The sequence below is a fragment of the Protopterus annectens genome, chromosome 6.part0, assembly GCF_019279795.1.
Source record: "Protopterus annectens isolate FY-2018-M chromosome 6.part0, PAN1.0, whole genome shotgun sequence".
Classification (NCBI taxonomy): Eukaryota; Metazoa; Chordata; order Ceratodontiformes; family Protopteridae; genus Protopterus; species Protopterus annectens.
This window is the reverse complement of record NC_056737.1, coordinates 728724255-728746636: the sequence shown is the minus strand read 5'-3', so window position 1 is coordinate 728746636 and position 22382 is coordinate 728724255. Positions and strand designations below refer to the sequence as shown.

The window sequence follows — 22382 nt, the reverse complement described above, 5'->3', positions numbered from 1 at the left end:
TCCTTCACAAAACTACGTACTCACATATCTTATGCGGAGGTACTCACCAGAAACCTACCCAAGCACCTGAGACCTTCCAAACAGAAACATGCTACACTATATATATATATATATATATATATATATATACATATATATATATATATACATATAGACATATATATATATATATATATATATATATATAACATATATATATATAAGCACCTGAGACATATATACAGAAACATATATATATATATATATAGACATATATATATATATATATATATATATAGACATATATATATATATAGACAGACATATATATATATATATATATATATATATATATATATATATATATATATATATATATATATATATATATATATATATATATATATATATATATATATATAGACACAGAGTGTTTCGTGTTATTTGTACTCCTTGAAGGCTGTGACCGAGAGAGACGTCAGAGAGTTTTAATAAACTGCATTTTGGTGGATCTTTTTTGATGGTTATCTTCTGCAATCTTGTCTGATAGGGACATGCAGGTATGCCTCTTGGAGGTCCAACGTTACCAGCCAAGACTTCTTGCCCAGCATGGGAAGAAGCTGCTGTAGTGTGAGCATTTTGAATTTGGGAATGTCCAGGTACGTGTTTAGAATTGAAAGGTCTAAGATGGGTCTCCAGGCTTTTTCCTTTCTTGGTACTAGAAACAGTCTTGAGTAAAATCCTTGACCTTGCTCTTTTGCAGGTACCTTTTGAATTGCTTTCGTGCCTCTGCCCATTGGTTTGTCGGCAGATTTGGCATGCCTCTCATCCGTGGTAAAGTGTGAAAATGAAATCTGTAGCCTTGGGTAATAATATCCAGAACCCATTTGTCCTTTGTTATGGATGTGCCAATTTTGTGGGAAGAGAGCCAGTTTTCCTCCTAGAGATGCTGCCTGGGCAATTTTGCTTGGCAGGCGAAAAGGAAAGTCATTGAGTTTGTTTTCTGAAGGGTTGAGATCTGTCATCTCCCCCTCTAGAGTTGTTTGCCATTGTTTAGGCCTGAAGGTACCCTGTGCCCGGCCTCTGCCCCTAGGGCAGCTGTACCTGCCCCTTTGGGGTCTGTCTGAAGCAGGAAAGGACCAGTTTTTTGATGGCCAGTTTCTGCTGAAGCGAGGAGGTTGTACCTGTAAAAAATCTTTAACTGTTTGCATTGATTTTGCCTTTTCTTCCATCTTCTTTAAAACTTCCTCTGCTTTGACACCAAATAACACATCCTTTTGCAGTGGAGCATCCAGTAACTTTGCTTTGACATGTTCTGGTAAGGTCTGCTCTTTTAGCCAAGCATGTCTACGTATTACAGACCCTGTGACTGCTGCTCTACATGAGGCCTCCAAAAAATCAAAACCACACTGCAAGGTATGTTTTCCCACTTGTTTTGCTTCATGTAACAAATTGTGCATCCCTTTGAAATCTAGTTGATCTGTTTGAGGGATCATTTTCTGTTTTAACTGAGTAAGCAAGTACTGCTGGTATTTAATCATGTAGAATTGGCAGTTTAATGCCCTCATGACCAAAGTGGCAGAGGTATACACTTTTTTTCCCCATCTTTCTAATGCCCTGGAATCTCTTTCCGCAGGTAGTGATTCTTAGCAGTAGAGGCCTTAACCCCTTGGGGACCCGGGGAAATGGTTTCTGGGTCTGCAGCAGGGCTTTTACATAAAAACTTGAGAGTCAGGGACTCGATAGTTATCTGTCTGGTTTAGGTGGTGCTGGAGGTAAGGAATCTGGATTTAGACTGGATTCAATGTAGACATCCATCCAGAATGTCTAAAACAGGAGGAATGGCTAGGGGTCTATGCTGAAGCAGAAGAAACTCATGGAGTCTTTTCTTGGAGTCAGAGTAATCTTGTCCTTCCCAGTGGAAATGCTCTCTAATGGTGTGCAGGGTTTCCCCAAAAGAGAAGTCTTCAGGGGGGGGGGGGGCAGAGGGAATAGACTCCTCAGCATCTGAGTCTTCATAGAGAGGGAAGGGGTAATCATGTTCCTCAGTCTGCTGAGGAAATGGATTCCTGGTCAGAAGGAATTAAATCTTCCTCCAGTCTAGGCCTTTTGTCAGGAGGGGGCTGGGAACCTCTGATAAGGGTAATCAGGTCCTCCGCCATTTTGAGCATCTGTTTTTTTAGGCATAGGGGCCTGTGTGGGAGTCTGGACCTGGTTTCTTAACCTTTGGAAGCTTGGCGTACGACTTAATTGAAAGAGTCATCGGTTTAAAGACGCCTTCTGAAACCAAAGGCCTGTCCATAGTCTCCGGATCGCCGCCAGGGCTGGCGTCCGCGAGTTGAGGAGGAACCGGCTCCAGTGGCCCAGTAGATTCTGACTGAGAGGTAGTCGTATTTTCTAAATCTGCGGTAGTCAGGGGCTGCGTAGGCACCTCACTGAATACCGAAGATCCGGCAGCAGGTTTAACCGAGACCTCGGTATCTGGTCTAGGTTGCCAGTCTTTGTCCTTGCGTTTTTGAAACAGCGGTAGTAGGAGGTTCCGACGGCATAATGTAGTTGAATTTTCTGCCAAAATAATGTTGGCCGGTATCAGCCCGATGCTTAGTGCGTTTACTGAACCTAGCGCAAAACCGACAACCAGAAACGTCGTGGTCTGGGCCTAGGCAAGGAATACAATAAGAATGAAAATCCTTATGGAGGTATTTGCTTCCCACAACAAATACAATTATTAACTTTGTCTGACATCGGTCTAAGGCAAGAAAAGTTTCCCCAACGGGGTACTTAGTTTTATAGAAGACTTCGGCTGAAATTCTGTTCGAAAATCTCAGGAGCTGGCCGACCGGCACTTGCGAACTGCTTCTGCTTCGGGCACCACGCGGCAAGAAAGACTGAAGAAAATGGCATTGGCTGCCTCTTATACCCCTGCCGCACTGATGTCAGGGAAGAAGCAACGACAACCGACGCCGGACCAAGGCTTTGGAATTCAGGCCGACTGCGGGACCGCCTAACGGCAGGATAACCCAAGTGTGATGACTGCAGCAGCATAGCGCGATGAACATCCAAACGAGGAGGGAGATGATCTTCAATGATAAATACACATCTAGACTGGTTAGACATTAAAATTCCATGGAGTTGCTCCAAATTCAACCAACTGTGGATAAGACCCCCATTCAAGTCATCGTTGGCTATAGGCCCCCTTGAAAGTACCATGATACCCACGTGGCTTATTTGGAAATACTAGAGTCAAATTATAACCAAACACTCTAGTCATGGGCGATTTTAACTCCATCCATGGACTGGGAATGTAGTACCAATATGCTCGCACAAAAGGTTCCTGGACTAATGCCCTGGAACAAATATTATGCAACCCCACAAGGGTTGCAACTATTCTTGACCTGGTCCTCACCAACATGAGTGAGTGTTGCACCACCACAAGTATAGGACCCTCACTAGGTACATGTGATCACAAATCAGTCACATTTGAAGCAGCTATAACACCCCTCACAGGGGGAACTCAGGGTAAAATAAACTCAAAGCCAATTATACCCTCCTAAGGGATCTCAAATTTCCAAGCTCCTATTCCCACAGATGGCATTGACAGCTATACACAAATGCTCTGTACACTTATACAAATGTTTTGACACTGCTGTACCTGACAGATCAAAACAAGATCCTAAAGAAAAAAAGCTTCCCTGGTGGACATCTAGCATGATAAGTTATACAACATGGGGAAGATGTTGCTAAGAATAAAAAAAAGAAGAGGTCCCAGGACTGGAAGAACACCATCCTCTGGTTGAACAAATAAGACAACTTGTAAAATCCTCCAAGGTCAACTTTGAAAAAAAATTTAGCAACCATAGCCAATGATAACCATAAGGCTTTCTTCAGCTATATGCATAACCTAAAAGGACCCAGTTGTGTGCTGAACTAGCTGTGGATGGCATCACACACAGATAATAGATTAGCTGTTTCCACAGGAACAAACAGGTTTGGTGAAAAATTCACTCCTGTCCCCTCCAAACATTACACAAAGCATTCCTTCTACACCTCCCCCACCCTGCATCTCCAAAGACCATTCTTAATGTTCTCTCAAAGGCCAAAAACAGCCTCTACGGGACAGGATGGCATCCCAGGTTGCATTTTAAATGGTCTAAAACACGAGTTGTTAACTCCATTAGCGACTCTCTTCAACCACAGCCAGAGTACTGGTTTTGTCCCTGCTGAATGGGAAAAAATATATATATATATATATATATATATATATATATATATATATATATATATATATATATATATATATATAGTCATACCACTTCATAAAGGGGATACAGCAACAGACCCTGGGAACTACTACAGACCCATAACCTTAACCAGCCTCATCTGCAAGGTCATGGAAAGAATCATGGTCTTATAAAATAAGGATAGAGGTGATTTCCAAACCTTTGATCTGACAAAGTTTGGTTTTGTCAAACGCAGGTCATGCATGGTGAACCTGTAGATTTCCATCACCACAGCCACAGATGAAGGCAAATGCATACAGTCTTAGCCAAGACCTTTGACAATTCTACATTCGGTTATCATTGATAGGGTTGATATTCAACTGGGAGAATATGTCATCAGGCGGGTTGCTAACTGGCTCATTGACAGATTACACTCAAGGTTCGGGACTTTACCTCAACTAGACCTGTCACCAGTGGGAATCCACAGGAGTCTGTGCTGGGCCCCCTATTGTTTGGAATATACGTCTCAGAAGTCTAGGCCAAAATAGAGGGGCTGTGCTTAACTATGTTTGCTGATCACTACAAATTAGGATGAATCCTCAAATGTCAATCTGCTTCGAGAGGGACTTACACAAACCAATGATTGGTGCCAAAGCCATGGACTAAAACTCAAATGCTAAAAAATGCATCATCACATTCAGTAAAAATGATATCCTTGCAGACTATCATATAAATAATAATACCCTAACTAACAACTCATAGTGAGAGACTTGGGAATGCAAGTTGACTGCAGCCCAAACTTTGACCATGTGTCTACTATGGTAAAGAAAGCATTCTAGGTCACACACCTCATTAGCAAAGGCACTGCCTCAAGAGCAAAAAGAGGTCACAACTCCCCTGTACTTGACTCTCATCAGCCCAATAATAGAGTACAATGCTGCCTTTGGTATGTACCTTACCAGGCACCTGCAGCAACTTGAGACCGTGAGACTTCTAACCAAGAAAATTCAGAGTCTCCAGCACATGTCTTATAGACAGATTGAAGTCACTGTACTCCGTGTACAGACTACTTAGAGAAGACTTGTACATGGGCTACACAGCAATCTCAGATCCAAACCTAGTGGAAATGCTGCACATCCAAAAGTCAAATGTTACAAGGGTCACCTGTTCCAGAGACCTTTACCTGGTCTGTGACAAATAGGACCTGCTGGAGAGACAGGTGATTCTCCTCTGGAATAGGCTACCACTTCACAAACAGACCCTCTCTATGACCCTAAGTGTAGCCTGGATAACTGGATAGAAAACCACAAATTCCTGTCAGGGATTTCACCTATGACCCTCCTAAATATGGAGCAGTTGTTGCCAACTAAGATCTCGAGTTTTGGCAAGATCCTTTATATTGGGTTTCTCTAGTACTGAAACAGATTTTAAATGAGAGGGTCTCCCTTAAACCTGTTTTAAAGAAAAGACCACTGCGACCCTTATAGGTCTCGATACATAAAAAAAAAAATTTGTTTTGTTCCTTGTTCAGACTGGTGTGCAGTGTTCCCTAGTTATACAAGTACTTTATGTAGCTTTATTTTTGCTAGTTTCCCATTAGAATATTTTTCCCTTTGCTGCATGTACACAACTGCATATTTAGTTTTAATAGGTCTAAATGTTTGTGATGTTGCTTTTAGTGAACATGCTTGACATTATTTTTTATTTTTGTTACACCTGTACATTCAATCAAGTTCCAAATATTTCTGCTTCCACATTTAATGCATTTTTCTATGTTTATGGTCAGGTTTGAAGCAATATATAGAGACTGCGCAATGCTTTTTATGATTTATTATTACTGTGTTTGGAATAAGTTTAACAAATCTTATTTGATTATGGAAATATTGTTTTTATTGCTATATCTTTAGCAAATGGTAGGCTGCTTTTAACTGATTGAAAGTTTCTTTTTTTTTTTTTTTTTTATTGTCATCACATGATTGCTGAACTTTTTGATCGGTTGAGTTTTTAAATAGTACCTAGACTGTGTTTTGTCATGGTCTGATGAAGCAGAGGTTACTCTGCAAAAGTGCTCACCTTTTTTAATAAGGTTATTTCTATATATAGTGATTTAAAGCGGAGTTTGGGACGAGTTTTTGTTACTGTTTCTCTAGTATTATATTGGGTACACACGGCTAGGTTTATAAAGACCTTCAGGTCAATAGCTCAGTAATAATCTATGAACCTACTATGCAAGGGAAAATAAAATACAAACAAAGTCATGATATTCATTTAGAAGGAAAGGCTAGCTACATATCTTTAGACAGGCTGATATGCCAATCAAGTTGCCATGCTGAACTTGGTTTAAATAGAGTAGTGGCGGCTGCAAAACTGATTTAGACAAAGCTGCAGACTATAGGGAGCTTACTGCTACTGTGTGTGCAGAATACAAACAATGCACAGTGAATACATTATCCGACGCACAGCTCAGGTGCATGCTTTCCTCGAGTCAGGACTGCACTGTAGAGCAAAACTGACCTGGCTGGAGGACGAGCTTCTCCCTTCTTCCCTTGATGCATTCATATACATAAAAGCTGATAAAACAGCTAGCACATGTGAGAAGCCTTTCATAACGGAGCTGCCACACCTTAACCACCAGTTTTTGATTGAAAATCAGCTATTTCAAATGTTGTCACTGCTGAATGTGCAGAATTGAAGGAAAAACAGATGACTCTGCCTCTTCCTTTGCCAGGTATGTGCATTTAATATAATTAAACAAATTTATCTGGAAAAATGGCAGACTCTCAAACTATTTTTAATATATAGGTTGGGTATTTGCATTGGGAGGCTCCTTTATGCAGTTTTCACTCTCAGACCCTTTCCAGTTTTTCTATCAAGCAGTTTAAGTCTACCAGTTAAATGGTGACCTTGTGCGTCAAAAAAATAAAAGGTTTCAGTTTGGAGACTCCCCAAGTGTTGAAAATATAAAGCCAAAGAGGCAAGTTCACCCAATGTGTGATGGGGTTTCCCGCCTTGATACAGATTGACTAGCAGCATTACATGGAGATTATGGATACTGAAATAACAATGGCTGTAGACAGCACATAATGTTAACCAGGAAATTATAACATAGCAATGCTTGGCGAGTACTACCAAAATATTACAATGCTTGGGAGCACCACATTGTGCAATGACCAGATTCATTTAGTCACTGTAGCTTCCAATACCATGGAATCTCTTTCCTCGGACATGCGGCAACACCCCAAGACAATTGTAAGTAGAGGGTGCAGGAATCACAACCACTGCATATGGTCCCCTGCACCCCTCCAAGTGGGGAGACTGCTCCCCAAACCCATACATCTTCAGCTAATTATATATCCCAATTCCAAGAATGCACTACAGGTGAGTAAAGGGCAAATTCTCCAATCCCCACTGTACCATGATCTTTTACACTAAACTGCCAACATGTTCGATCAGCTGTGCCAGCAGTTTTCTGGGTTTGACATGTTGCAGAATATATATATATATATATATATATATATATATATATATATATATATATATATATATATATATATATATATATATATATATATATATATATATATAAATCCACAAAAAAAATGATTTAAAGTGCTGGCGGTTTGTTGCTTCCATGTAATAACCACTTGGCTGCCAGGACACAAAACAAAGAGAAAGCCAATTCAACCCATGCAAATGGGGGGGCTTTTCCCCCCACACCCCCCAGCCATGTGGGGGGCTTCACTCCCCCCCCCCAATGTACCAAGTCTGAGATAGCACTATACTGGGGAAGAGGGCAAAGGTCACCCTGGTGGCCATTTAGTGGATGAAATGTGCTTGGGGGATATTGTAAATCAAACTGAGAATTGTGAATTGAAGTGGATTTTAAGACTGAGGTCACATGCAGGAAAGGGTTAACTTTCACGGAAACCTGTCCTTAAGCAATGCAGGTTAAAGCGCAAGTAGGGTGCTTTATCACAATGCTTCCTTTTGTTGCCCAGTAACTTATTGAAGCTTGAAGGGATTGATTGATTTGAATTTAATTTGGCTGTTGGCTGATGAAGTGCTATCAATTATAAAAGTGCTTACATCATAATAAATGTATATGTTTTTGAACAACATCAGCATACAACAGTTCCTTAAAAGTTAGTGCTATTAGGCACATATACCATATATACCATATATTAGTTGTGTTATCGGGGTTTGGATTTCTTGCATTACATTTTACTTTGTGCCCAAGTTACCATGTTAAGTTTTTTGCTCTGAAGTTAAAACAGAAGATAATTTGCATGAGTCTGGAAAGAGTATTTTCTGATTAATTTCGGAGCACTTATCACCCACTCATTACTTTTTTTTCCACATCTCTCCCTTATTTTAAACAATTTTACCCAACTTGCTTATTACCTCTTCTGAAGAAATTTCTATCTTTCCTAAAGCTCTCAAATTTATGGAATGGATAATGGAAATGATTTCTCTTAAGCAGGAACACACTATTTGTCACACCTGCATCTTTATCTTAGTTTTTTTTTGCTTTTTTATCCCTTCCCTCCCTGCTTCATTCTGGTCATCCCAGTGCCCTTTATCCATCACAGAGTCTACCTGCTCCTCCTTACTCCCTCAGCTTTTTTTTGACCTACGCTTGTTTCCCTTGACCCCCCATTCCTACATTTGTCAATGTCCAAAGGCTGCTTCCCCTCTGTGAACCACTCTTCCGCTCAGTGAGAATCTTCAATGAATACCTCCCAGGATGGACATGTCCGAGGTGCTAGCAGGAGGGATAGGCAATAGAAAATCTAAGCAAACCCAGGTTGCCTGGATCACAGGAAGGGCTTTATCCCTCTCACACAGCTGGCCTTCATCTTAGTTCTGGGTGTGTAGAAGCTTGCCAATTAAATACACTGGCTCCTGTGAAATATATTTTTTATTCAATCAGGCCTAGTCAAGTGGAATATTCAACTTCTGTGGGGAGTTCCAGCTGCTGACTTCACATCTTTCATGCCAAATATTCTCATATTCTTCAGAAATCTACTCTTATTGCATTTTAAATTTCTAGGTCCCCTTGATACATACTCACTTCTGCGAATCAGGTTCCAATCCCCACCCATAAATATTCCCAGTTGAAACCTTACAAGTTGTTTGCATTTTCATCATACTAGTGTAATCCTCCCTCCTTGCTAACCCCTTACTACCACAAGTCCAGATTGCTTTTTTCCTTTTCTATCACTATTGGAGGCACTAATCAGTATTACTCCCCCTTTTCTCTGCCTCGATATTCTGCTGAGTGCCTATCCTAAAATCCTCTGTCAAATTCACATGCTCATTTCTGTCCAATTGTGTAGATTTATATTCTTCACTTCAAAACTTCAATTTTGTCTAAAAATTGAAATGGCCTTACTGGTAATTTCAACATTGACAGTGCGGCCATTATGATAAAAAGCTGTGACTACCATCTGTTATACAAGAATTTGAATGTATATTTCAGACATTTAGCTTACCATTCACACAGCAATGACTGCCAGGCTGATCTCTTATGTAGTTGCTTTTTTTCATATCCATTTGAATCCATGCCACTTAAAGACTTTGCTTCAATAAAAACAAACAGTCAGACAAAAACCATATAGAGGTTTAGAACTCCACAATTCCCTTTTTAAAAAGTGACAATACACAGAGTTATGTCACTTTTCCAAAAAAAAAAAAAAATTGAGTTTACCTCTCCAAATGGGGCCAGCTGCCCCATGTCTGCAACCACAGGCATTACCTATTCTAAAATTAAGGCTATTCATCCCAAAGCATACATCAGAACTTGAGTTCCCACTTACATAGATTGCTATCTGTTCTCTTAGCTGCATTCCCCTCCTCAAAGTGAAAAGCAGTTTGCATGCTTTCAGTAAATTAACTTTTAGCCCCAAGAAAAAGGGTGCACTGGCTGTCAAAGGCTGTACTGCTATATTAAATGCATTAAATACTAAGGCTGCAGGGAAACAACTACGTATTCACTTCCCACAGTTTCAAATGCAATTTTATTTTTAGTGAAATGCTTACCAGTGGAGCTTTAAATGGCAATTGCACTGTCCGTGTAAATTTTTTAGCACACTGTACAGACCTCTCATTACCTGCTTGCACCTGCAGACTACTAGCTGCTTTTACTTGTAGATAAGCAGTGGAGAAAAGTAGCTAGTAAATCTGCAGATGCATGAAAGACCTTTTGCAGATTTTACTTTACTCAGAATAACTGTTCAATTTATGATTCATTGATTGTACCCTGCAGAGTTCTTGTCACCTACTGAAAGTATTTGCTAACAGAAAAAAATTAGCTAATGACCTTGCAAAAGCAAGGAGGGACATTACCCACCATATTGAATACAATTTTTTTACCAACAGTTGATTCTTGCATATGTTACTTACAATATGACTTATTAGTGTCCTATTATGACTTTAGTGTCCTATTATGAATGTGAATATGGAAAAATGTCATTCACAACTTTTTGCAAGCATTCCTCAATAATTCCAGTTTAATAAATCATACCTTGTAATTTTCAACTTTTCGTTTAGGCATGTACCTGTACCAGAACTTCAGAAATTAGACTTTTGAAAACAGTGACAAAGTATACTCAACTTAGGAGTACAAGGAAACTTCCTGTAAAGAGTATACTCTTCAAGAAAGCAGAGTTCCTGTGTATCCTTTATGATTATACTATTCTAAGAGGCAGAGTTAAACTTGTGATATTGCCAAATGTTCTTTCCATCTGCTAAGGAGCAGAGTAATCTGGTACAGTAAATTAGAATAATTCGAGTTTGTAGTGTCTTCCCATGTTTCCACTACCTACAACTACTCTAGGATTTGAACTTTCTAATCAACTTGTCTTATTTCTCAAACGTAATTTCTTAAAAATCTTCTCTACATCTTAAACTAAGGATAGTAGCCTAGACATCTATCCCTATAAAAAGGGAGGAAATTATCTTAACTCTGTATAATATGATGAATACACGTTCATATTCCCCCAACCCAAGCCTAAAATGACATTCATTTAAAAACTTTTTTTTTTCCAATTTTTTTTTTAAACACCAAGTGTAAAGCCTAACTAAAAAGTACTTTCCTACCTTAATATCTTTCACATGTACAGTAGTCAATGATAAGACTCTTCCAATCTCATTTAAAATACTCCTGACTGCACACTACAAAAATCTGCTTTACAAATTTTGCATGTCATTTACATCATGAAAAATATATGCAAATGTTAAAAACTTTGCAAGCTACTTCAGTATTCTTAGCATTAAATCAAAGTGGGGGTTATGCTTTACAGTTCACCCACCAGTTTAACATGGGGGGTTATGCTTTACAGTTCACCCACCAGTTTAACATGGGTCAACACAATTTCCATTCTCTCAGCCACTTCCTGCAAAGCCATATTTCACATTTTAATTCTACATGTAATGGACTTTATGTTCTGTAGTGTCACTCACTAGTTTCACAGTGTTACTGGCCATCCTGATCAGCTGGAGACTGGTGCTGGGAGCATGTGAAGTCCAATGTTTCTTTAGCCTAGGGCCTTAAAACTTAGGAAACAGACATAGCAGCAAATTAAAAGAATCAGGAGGGATGTCCAGTCACTGAAGCATTTACTTTGAAACAAGGTAACGTGCGTCACTGGCAGTCTCTCTCTACAAGCATTGCTATTGTCAGAAAAATGAGAAGCAGAGTCCCTTTGTTTGCTGGCTAAACTTTGTCTTTAACTTGTTCTGCATCCAAAAAATGCATTCTGAATATTTTTTTCCTGGAGGATCAAAGACAGCTGGATACAGCAGCTTGAAAAAAAATCACACCTGAATCTCAACCTCCCCTACTTGCTGGGATAAGCTTGCTATACACCAGGCAGAAGAGAATCAAGTCATTTTCCACAAACACTCTGTTCTCAGTTAACATTTCCTTAAGCCACGTTTTTTCAGTAACACCAGTGTTCTCCTCAATCTCTCTAAAAAACACTTTTAAAAAACATCCTTTTTAACGATCCCAAGGAAATTGTGCAAACGGCATTCAAATCAACAATGTGTCATTTCATCAGCTTACAATCATAAATTCCTAGTCACTGAAAAAAAGTTATCAGTTTACAGATTTCTGCCCTTCTCATGATCATAAATCACTTTTTAATCATCACCCTTTAAAAAACTAACAACCTGGCATTACCATATTGCTCAGCCATTAGAATTCCTACTCTACAACTCCCCAGTGCAACTTCCAAGTGCATGGTGCTCATTACTGTTCTGCAAATATGCAGAGATCAGTATATATTTTTTGGGTTTTATAACTTGCTCCTCACATCTCTGTTGAAACTTTCTTCCCCACCCTCCCTCATTGTAGTTTCTATTGCTTGTGTGTTGTTAACTCAAGGTTCCCTTAATTTGAACGGTTAACAGCAGCAGTCTGCATTTAAAGTGGAACAGCCTTACAAGACTATCTGCAAATATATAGAGCCGAGTATATTTTTCTGTATTATTCTGTATTACAGAGCTAAATTGTTGCTTAGATATCTGTTGTCTTAGTGTTCTGCAAATATACAGAGATCAGTATATATTTTTGGGTTTTATAATTTGCACTCTGATTCTTCACATCTCTGTTGAAACTTTTCCCCACCTCCCCTCCCTGTTCTGGTAGTAGTTTAAATTTGGTGGCTTTTGCAGTGCCCGCCCCACTGTAGATTTGATCTAGGACACTCCCACAGTCCCATCTCTTTACCGCATTCTACCTAATAAACCCTTTCTCCACTTGCTTTTAGTCCTTTTTAATTTAATTACATTTTTTCAAACTGTGTGTGGACTAATATTGCTACATACTCAAGTGTGCCAGCTTGCAGTGCATGTTTTTACTACTGTTTTTGCTACTTTTCTGGAAAAAAAAAATTGTAAGTCTGTTTCCTACCTTTCCTGTAATTAGTGTTCCAGATACAGATTTGCTGTATCCAGGACTATTTGTAAGCTTCTGAGCCCCCAAGCCTTTCTGTGTTGGAGGGAAGCCTTCTAGCTCATCAGTGGGAGTAGTAAGCACTAGGTAACCTGTCTACCACATAAGGAGTGATTCTGGCCCAGAATTTGTAGTTTTTGGCCATTTGTGCGGTCTTCCATCTCTCTCAACTTTTTGATTTGCAGGCCTGCATTTGCACTTGTTTCTGTCCTGTAACTCCTGGGCCCATCTCTTTTGCTCACAAAAAAAAAAAAAATCTGCTTTTACTGTATTTGTGTTTCTTCCTACTTTATTTTGCTTTAGCGCCATCTTAAAAGTACTCAACTGTATTTATTACTGCTTGGTGTAACTCATTCTAAGCCTTTTAGTTTAAGCACTTGGGCTTCAGACCAGTTGTTTTACATTAGGAAGGTTTGTGGTCTGCACTGTGGTGGCAGGACAGGTAGCTTACATCCTTCTAAGTTGGGAACTGCTGATTGAGGGCTCAGTGTCTGTTATTCTAAAAGTGTATTAATTCTGTTTTAAGCACTTGGGCTTCAGGACAGTTATTTTACATAAAAGGGTTCGTGGTCTGCACTCTTTTGGGAGGAGAGGCTGGACTCTGCCCTTCTAGCTGGGAATTTCTGGTTAAAGGCTTATAGTGCCTGCATATCTAAACTGCTTCTTACTGAAAATGGTACACCTTGTTTGCTGTAGCATACACTAGATCCAGGCCTGCTGAATCTAGCTTTGTTTGTATAACCTCAGCACTAATCCAGGCATTCTTTAAAGTATTCAATTGCATTTATTACTGCTTGGTAGTAACTTGATTAAAGTGTAGCAATCATTCTAAGTCTTTTGGATTAAGCACTTGGGCTTCAGACCAGTTGTTTTACATTAGGAAGGTTTGTGGCCTGCACTGTGGTGGCAGGGCAGGTAGCCTACATCCTTCTAAGTTGGAAACTGCTGATTGAGGGCTCAGTGTCTGTTATTCTAAAAAGTGTATTAATTCTGGTTTAAGCACTTGGGCTTCACGCCAGTTGTTTTACATTAAGAAGGTTCGTGGTCTGCACTCTTGTGGGAGGAGAGGCTAGACTCTGTCCTTCTGAGCTGGGAATTTCTGGTTGGGGGCTTGTAGGTGCCTGCATATTTGAACTGTTTCTTGCTGGGATTGGTGCACCTTGTTTGCTGTGGCGTGGACTGGATCCGGGCCTGCTGAATCTAGCTTTGTTTGTATGCTGTTGGTTTGTTTGCTTGTTGTTTCCCTGAGGCGCTGGTTCCACCTGGGGTGCGGCTTTTTGGTGCTTCTGTGGATCCCTAGTGGTGTCTGCATTGCTTGCTGTACTGGTTTCACTTGAAAGAAAGTTACTGTTTTTCGTTTTTGCATTTAAGTTACCTGTAACACATTGCATTTAAGTTATCTGGCACTTGCTCACTAAAACAATTATAGAAGTCAGCACTAAAATATTAAAAGCACTACACCCTCACAAACTCCCCTTGAGTACCTCATTCCCCATTGGCCCTTTTTTTCAATTATAAAGGAATTCCCAATACTTTTCTAGCATATCCAAAGGTCAGTTGTCAATCTCCTCTCCGGTCCAGCTGGTGAATCTGGGAATCTTGAGGCAATGTTACAACTGCCTCATGTACACAGACAACCCTCTCCTCCTCCCAACAAATTCCAACACATGTGAGAGATGCAACAATATAGCCATACTGGAGGCTAAGCTCTCTCAACTCAGTACTGGCAAAACCAGTCAGGAGAAGGAAACCACACTCACTACAATTCCAGTCTCACATAGACCTACCACGACAGCAAACCAAACATAAACACACAAAAACATACTCTGAGGCTCTAAATAAAAATCTGCCTAAGCAGCAGATACCTCCAAAGCAGACACCCAAGCAACCACTACCCAAAAACAAAACACGTGCAATACATAGCTCACAAAGCCAGGGTGCCGAACAGTCACAGCCCTTAAGGCTAAACAAAACACCTGATCCACTTGTAATAGGTGACTATCGTCAGGCACACTGACGTCCCGCTCACCAGGCTGAAGAAGGTCACGGTAAGCTGCCTGTCGGGCGCTAGGATCTGCCACATAACACTAGCACTCAGGTCACTCCAAGGCAAGTACAAATATGACTCATTGTCCATACTGGTGTGAATGACCTGAGACGTACCTCCCTGGACTACATGGAGAGACAGAGGAGCTCTCTGAGCATGTAGCCCAGGCCAGTATGACCCTGACCTTGAGTAGCATCTTACCCTCACCAAGAATGATTCCACAATATGAAGACAAGATGATCAATTTCAACAATTGGCTTAAGTATTGGTGTCATTCAAAGGGGATCCAATGCCCGTCAGCCTGGGATGACATGCTTGACAAGCCACGATAATTCGCTAGGGACGGCTTGCACCTGTCACCCCTGGGCTTTCGGATATTGGCAAAGGCTCTTGCTACCCCCATTGTGCCTTTTTTAGGCAAGGCTCAAAACACAAACCCACCTCCATAGATATCACAAGGGATAAGAAACTAAGAGTAATGCTACTCAATGCCAGAAGTCTAAACCTCAAGATGCATGCACTCAAAACTCTCCTTAGCATGGAGAACATCGATATCTGTGCAGTAACAGAAACCTGGTTCAAGGCTCTCGAGAGCACCCCAGCACTACCAGGTTATACCTCATACCATGCTTTTCAGCCCCAAAACTTGGACCGTACCACAAAAGGAGGGGGAGTATCAATATTCGTCAAAGATACCCACACCTCCAGGTTGGTGGCACAGCACGAAGCATCAGAGACTATCCATGTGCAACTAACAGTGGGTAAAACTGCTTTCCAGTTTATAGCCTGCTACAGACCACCCTCCCAAACCCAGGAACCCCACTCAGCCTTCCTGAGAACACTGGAAAATATGAAGGTCTCTCCAAACATCATTATACTGGGCGACTTCAACTACCCAAACAGACTGGGAGCATTACTCTAGCTCCAACACCCTAGCCCAAAGGTTCCTAGAATTTATAAACTCAGATGTTATGGAACAACTCGTTACCACTTCCACAAGAGGGGAAAACATACTGGACCTGATCATCACCAACATGGGGACTCTATGCTTCAGACCAGAAGTGTATCCTTCACTGGTAAGATCAGACCATAAACTAATCTCACTGGATATTCACATCCCGACTCCACCCCCTGCACTGAAAACCACAGTGAAAAACTTCTCTAAAGCAAATTTCACACTCCTCAAAACAGAGGTGGAATCCTTCAAAGCCATCGGGCCTATGGAAAATACGGCCCAGACCGCAGAATCCTTTATAAACGCATTCTATGAACACCTTCAGGAATGCATGGATCATGCAATCCCAAATAAAACAAAGACCCAATCCTCCAAAGGCAGACGTCCTGTCTGGTGGACCCCAGCCATAAACAAACTATACAATAGAAGGAGGAAGCTACTACATGATAGAGCAAAATCCCAAAAAGGGAAGGCATCTCATCAGTATTAGCAAAAAACTACGGGCACTCATAAAATCGTCTAAGGCCAGCTTCAAGAGAAAAATTGCACAGGACACAAAGGATAATCACAAGGCTTTCTTTAGTTATGTTAGGAACCTGGGTGGGAATTCCCAGATATGCTCAGAATTAGTCCAAAATGACAAAAAATACACCGAACCCACAGACATTGCCAACATCCTAGCAGACAGGTTCAGCGCAAACTTCTCCCCCCCATCCCCACCAAAAGGGCAAATATTTATCCCAGCAGAGTGCTGCCCCCCTGACATCTCAGATGCTCAGGTATGAGCTGCCCTCTCCAAAGCAAAAAACACAGCATCAATGGGACCAGACTGTGTCCCGGGCTGCGTCCTACATGAACTCCAAGAGGAGCTAAACCCAAACATAAAACTACTGTTCAATCTCAGCCTTACTACAGGATATGTACCCAAAGAGTGGCGTACAGCAACAGTGGTCCCTCTCCACAATGGTGGTGCCTCAACGGATCCTGGAAACTATCGCCCCATAAGCCTGACTAGCTTGGTCTGCAAAGCTATGGAAAGGATCATCATGGACCTCATAAATAAAGATATTGGGGACCTACAGACACTGGATCCTACCCAGTTCGGCTTTGTTAAGGGCAGATCCTGCCTCTTAAACCTGGTCGATTTCTTTGAAACAGTCACCAAGGCCATTGACGAGGGGAAGGTGGTCCACACAGCCTACCTGGACCTCGCAAAAGCCTTCGATACAATACCCCACTCGGGCATTATAGACAAGCTCACCAGCTTAAATATAAACCCCTATGTTACTAGATGGGTTGCAAACTGGCTCAAGGACAGAACCCACAAGGTTAGAATTGCTGGAGCCATGTCAGACTCCAAACCAGTTACAAGTGGTGCCCCACAAGGCTCAGTCCTGGGACCTCTCTTGTTCGGTATATATTTCTCGGAGATACAGGCCGACACGGAAGGACTGTGGCTGACTAAGTTCGCAGATGACTGCAAACTGGGCGCCATAATAGACTCTCCAGCAGACACAAGCATCCTCCAAAAGGGCCTCATAGAAACAGACAACTGGTGCCAGAGCCATGGCCTCAAGCTAAACGCCAAAAAGTGTATAGTCATCCCCTTTGGCAAAAACAAAGTGCCCACAAATTACCACATAGGTGGTAATCCATTAAAGTACAGAAGTAATTAGGGACCTGGGGACCCAAGTTGATAGCAATCTCTCATTTGACAACCACGTGGCCAAAGTGGTTAGAAAAACATATAGCCCACCTAATCATGAAGGGATTCACATCTAGATCAGGGGAGGTCATAGTGCCTCTTTACTCATCCCTCATCAGGCCCATAATTGAGTACAATGCCCCTTTCGGGATGCACCTTACCAGACACCTGCAGCAACTGGAAAGACCCCAAAAGTACCTCACCAAGAGGATCATAGGGCTCAAACAGATGCCATATGCTGCCCGGTTAAAGAAACTCCAGCTCTACTCAGTGGCATACCACCTGCTCAGAGGCGATCTGTGCCTGACGTTTAAAGCCATGTCCAACCCAGAATTAATGGACATGCTGCACCTCAGAAAATCCAAATCCCATCGAGCTATGCGCTCGAGAGACTTGAACCTCAGCACTGAAATAAACAGGACATGCTGGAGGGACAGATTCATAACCCAGAGGCTCCCTTCACTCTGGAATAAAATCCCAGTCCAGGTTAGGCAGAGTCCTTCATTGACTCTCTTCAAGAGGAATCTTGATGAGTGTATGGGAGATCATAGGTTTACCCCAGGTATCACTTCTGTGTCACTGTTGGACAGATGCACAGTATACTAACCTCGAAAAAGGGCATAGCAAAATTAATTTAAAATGGGTGGCGAAAGCCAAACACACTCTGGCTAGGCTTATAAATGCCCTAGGGCAGATAGCCTAGTATGAACCTATGAATCTCTCCAGTCTCCCTCTTCTTATGGAAGCCTTCCTAAAATATCTCCACATCCACTCAGTGCCAGTGTTTCTAGGTTCAAAACTTGTAGCAGTCTTTCACCTGTGTTTTGTAACTTTCTCCTCTTCCATACCTCTACTCACAGATCTTTAATTTTCCACCAAATTCTGTACAATTTTAAATTTTCTCTAAGATATAACGTTATTCAAATAAACTTTTTATATCTTCTTGTATAAATATTTGGTCAGGGTTACAGCTGATAAAAGTTCCTTGGACTATTCAACTGACTAAACCACTCAAGTCAAATGGTATATAAACAGGGGATACTTTGTTGACGGGTTAGTCCAGCTGAGCTGATGGCTCTTCCTCAGCAGAGACCCAGGGTGAAAAGTTCCACAGATTTAAAATGGCATTGTGTAAGTAAAATATAACTGTAGAAGTAAAAACCACAAACAAAAAATGTCAAATGTCTTTCTTTTTATATTACGTAGGAAGCAGCAAAGATTTACAGAGTTCAAGTTGACATTACATGCAAGGTATGTGCAGGAACAGTACGCAAGTATATCATACAGTATATTAAGTTTGAAATACAGTCAAGCTGGTTGCCTTTAGTGAGGAGCATAGAGGCAGTATACAAGAATACAGTATTTTTAGGACAGGGCAACACAAACATTAGATAGCTCTGTTAGACATCTAAACTATCAGAAAACATAAAAAGCCATCCTGAGCAAGTAACTGACCCCACACGACTGTGCTGCATCCAATACAAATGCCAGTAGTATCCAAAAAAATCCAAAATCCAAAGGAACCTATTTATAACATAAAACATATGAAAGGTAAAGTATGGAGGCACTTAAAAAGGTACAAAGCATAAAAAACATGTAACAATTCTAACTGAAGTTTTTATGCTTTGTACCTTTAAATGCCTCCATACTTATTCGAATTATTAACAGATTGTTACAGCTCGAGATGCATGCACTTAACCTTTCGTATGTTTTATGTTAATAGTTTTACTTGCCTTCGGATTTTGGATACTACTGGCATTTGTATTGGATGTAGCACATTCATGTGGGGTCACAGTTACTTGCTCAGGATGGCTTTTATGGTTTCTGATGGTCTTGGTTGAGTCATCTTTTTGACACACTGCTTTTTGCTTTACATGTCTGAAAAGAGCCAACAGAGCAGAAATAAAACCAGTGAAAGGCAGATAGTACGTTACAATAGGAGAGGAAGGCAGTTTATGGAAGGAGAGTACAGTGGCAAGATAGCTATATAGGAGGTTTTGACCAATTTTGTCTACCAACACAAATGGAAAAGAAATATTAACTTACTTAGAAGCAGAACATTGGGATTTAAGTAAATTTATTGTAAGGTATGCATTTATAGGCATTAAGACTTGTGCATGTAAATTTTGGAGACTGATCTGTAAGTGACAGGAAGGAGGCAAGCCATAAAGCACAGAATGCTGCACAATCTGCACCAGAAAGACTACAGTTTGGCATTAGAAATGCTTAGTATGTGTACCCCAAGAACAAGTTTAAGTGTGTGGCAGAGATGCGCAACAATCTCAAGACAGCCCATGAAGTCTAGTATATTAGAATATATTTCAGGGGGAAAAAAAATCCAGGAAAAAAAGCTGCACAATATAGAGACGAGAAAGGCAATGGTGTTTCACGGGCCATATGAAGTGCTGCGGGTACAAGAAACAAGTCTCATGGAGGTAATAACTGAAATCTATTGAACAGAATGAAGCAGGCTGTAAATATTACCAAGAGACCTCCAATATGGTTAGAATTACTAGCAACAGGTCTTAATTTTATTGCAAAGCTTTTAAACAGATTTCAGCAGGCCCAATGTATGCATCGCAATATTCTGTTGCGGGGACAAGAGTCTGTATAACTTCATGGTTTTACATGCAAGGGTTGTCCTTAGTATTACATTTGTACAACACAATGGCTGAAAAATGAAACTTACTTGCTCTATGATCTTGCATAGAAACATTCAGATAGTTATTCACAGGTACAAGAGGATTAAAACACCTACTCATATTATATATAAATGTTTGATTTTTATACAGTGTATCATAATACTCACCAATGGAGCTACAACAGCTGCAGGTGCTACAGTGGGTCCAGTAGCTGGCTGTGCTGGAGGACATGGACCAGGCCCAGTAGCTGGCTGTGCTGGAGGACATGGACCAGGCCCAGTAGCCGGCTGTACTCCAGGAGGAGGTGGTCCCCAAGGACCCCAACCTTGAAAGGGTTGTGCAGGCCAACCTGGGTAGGCTCCAGGTGGTCCTTGCTGGCCAGGTTGTGCTGGCCAGCCTGGGTAAGCTCCAGGGTATGGTTGTCCTCCTGGAAACTGGCCTGGCTGTGGCCCCCATGGATTTTGTTGTCCTGCTGCAGGCTGGCCTGGCTGTGTGTTGCCTACATTTTGTCCTGCGCTTGGATTAGGTCCCATAGCATCAGCCAACTGAAAAAGAAAAAATAAAATTGTTAAACACAATGTAAAGTGCATAAAATCATGAAGGAAAAAAAAAAAAACATACACACTATACGGACAATGTCATATTTCCCTTAACATAATTTGCATGCAGAAGACTTAAATGGAGTCTATGTTGCATGTTACATTAATAGTAATATTTTAACAGAGTAATCATCCACTAGTCAGCAAGCTGAAAAAACAAGCACAAACAAATCCATTGCGTGGTGGACAGTTTATGCCCTCAGGGTTAGGGCAACAGCAGGAACAGTACTTCATTGCTGCCACATTACATTACTGATGCTAATTAGTGTGAATCAGTTCATCCTACCATTCAAAGACTTCTTCCTTAAAACACATTTTGCAAGAAATGTAACATATGTTGGGCTACAGTGGAGATGTATACATTATATGTATACATGCAGAGAGAAAGACAGAATACATGTTTATAACCACATACTGAAAGTTAGAAAATGTGCAACATGTTTTGCTCTTTATAAATTAGTTGAAAAATACAAAAAAAAATACTTTGAATAATCCATATCTAATAAACAGGTAGGACTGAAAAACAGTGTGCTGTCCAGTCTAGTTAAAATGTGGATGAAGTGTATTTACCAAATGTTCTTACCTCCATCTTCTTTCATTTTTGACACATCAGAGCAAAGAACATTTTTCCTTAAATAAGTACATTACTTTAAAAAGCAAAATGGTATTTTTCTTCTCCTTCCATCATATACAGATTGAGAAATCAAAAAGTGACCGCATTAAAGTCTTTTGGGTTTCTAATACCATGACAAGAATGGGCCCCATTCCCAAGTCAAAGTAAGATTTAAAGTTCATAAAATTAGTATTGTTTCAATCTTTGATGTCAGCCAGTAGTGTTCTTTGTAGCACTCAACTCCATACAAACTGCAGGAGGAGTTATTGCTGGGCATGTTGCATGTATTGGTAACATATCCAAATACAATTCTAAATTGTAAGACCTGTTGCTGCTACTACTATTAACTGTCTGGGTATCTTTCTTCCCCATTGCTCTCATTTCTGCCTGCAGATAGTACAGTTGTGCACCTACCATAAATGTAGATGTTAGAGTGTATTCACTGTTACTCTTGGGTTATCCTGCTGGCAGGCTACCTGCAGTCGGCCAGAATTCCAAAGTCTAGGTCCGGCGTCGGTTGCTGTCACCTCTTCCCTGATGGTAGTGCGCCAGGGGTATAAAAGATGCAGCCGATGCCATTTTATTCAGTTTTTCTTGCCCCAGATGTCCCCAAATTGGTAGGCTGAAAAAAATATGCCATTGAGTATGCATGCAAAAATAACATTT

The 22382-nt window shown here is 40.8% G+C and overlaps 1 protein-coding gene across 1 annotated transcript in view; it reads right to left on the bottom strand.

Annotated features, from left to right (window-relative positions):
• LGALS3 (galectin 3) overlaps window positions 1-22382 on the bottom strand; it is a gene marked incomplete in the record, with an annotated part of 122759 nt that overhangs the window by 24326 nt on the left and 76051 nt on the right. Inside the window, 1 exon segment of the mRNA XM_044074417.1 lies at window positions 20824-21049. Coding sequence (XP_043930352.1) covers window positions 20824-21049 — 226 coding nt within the window.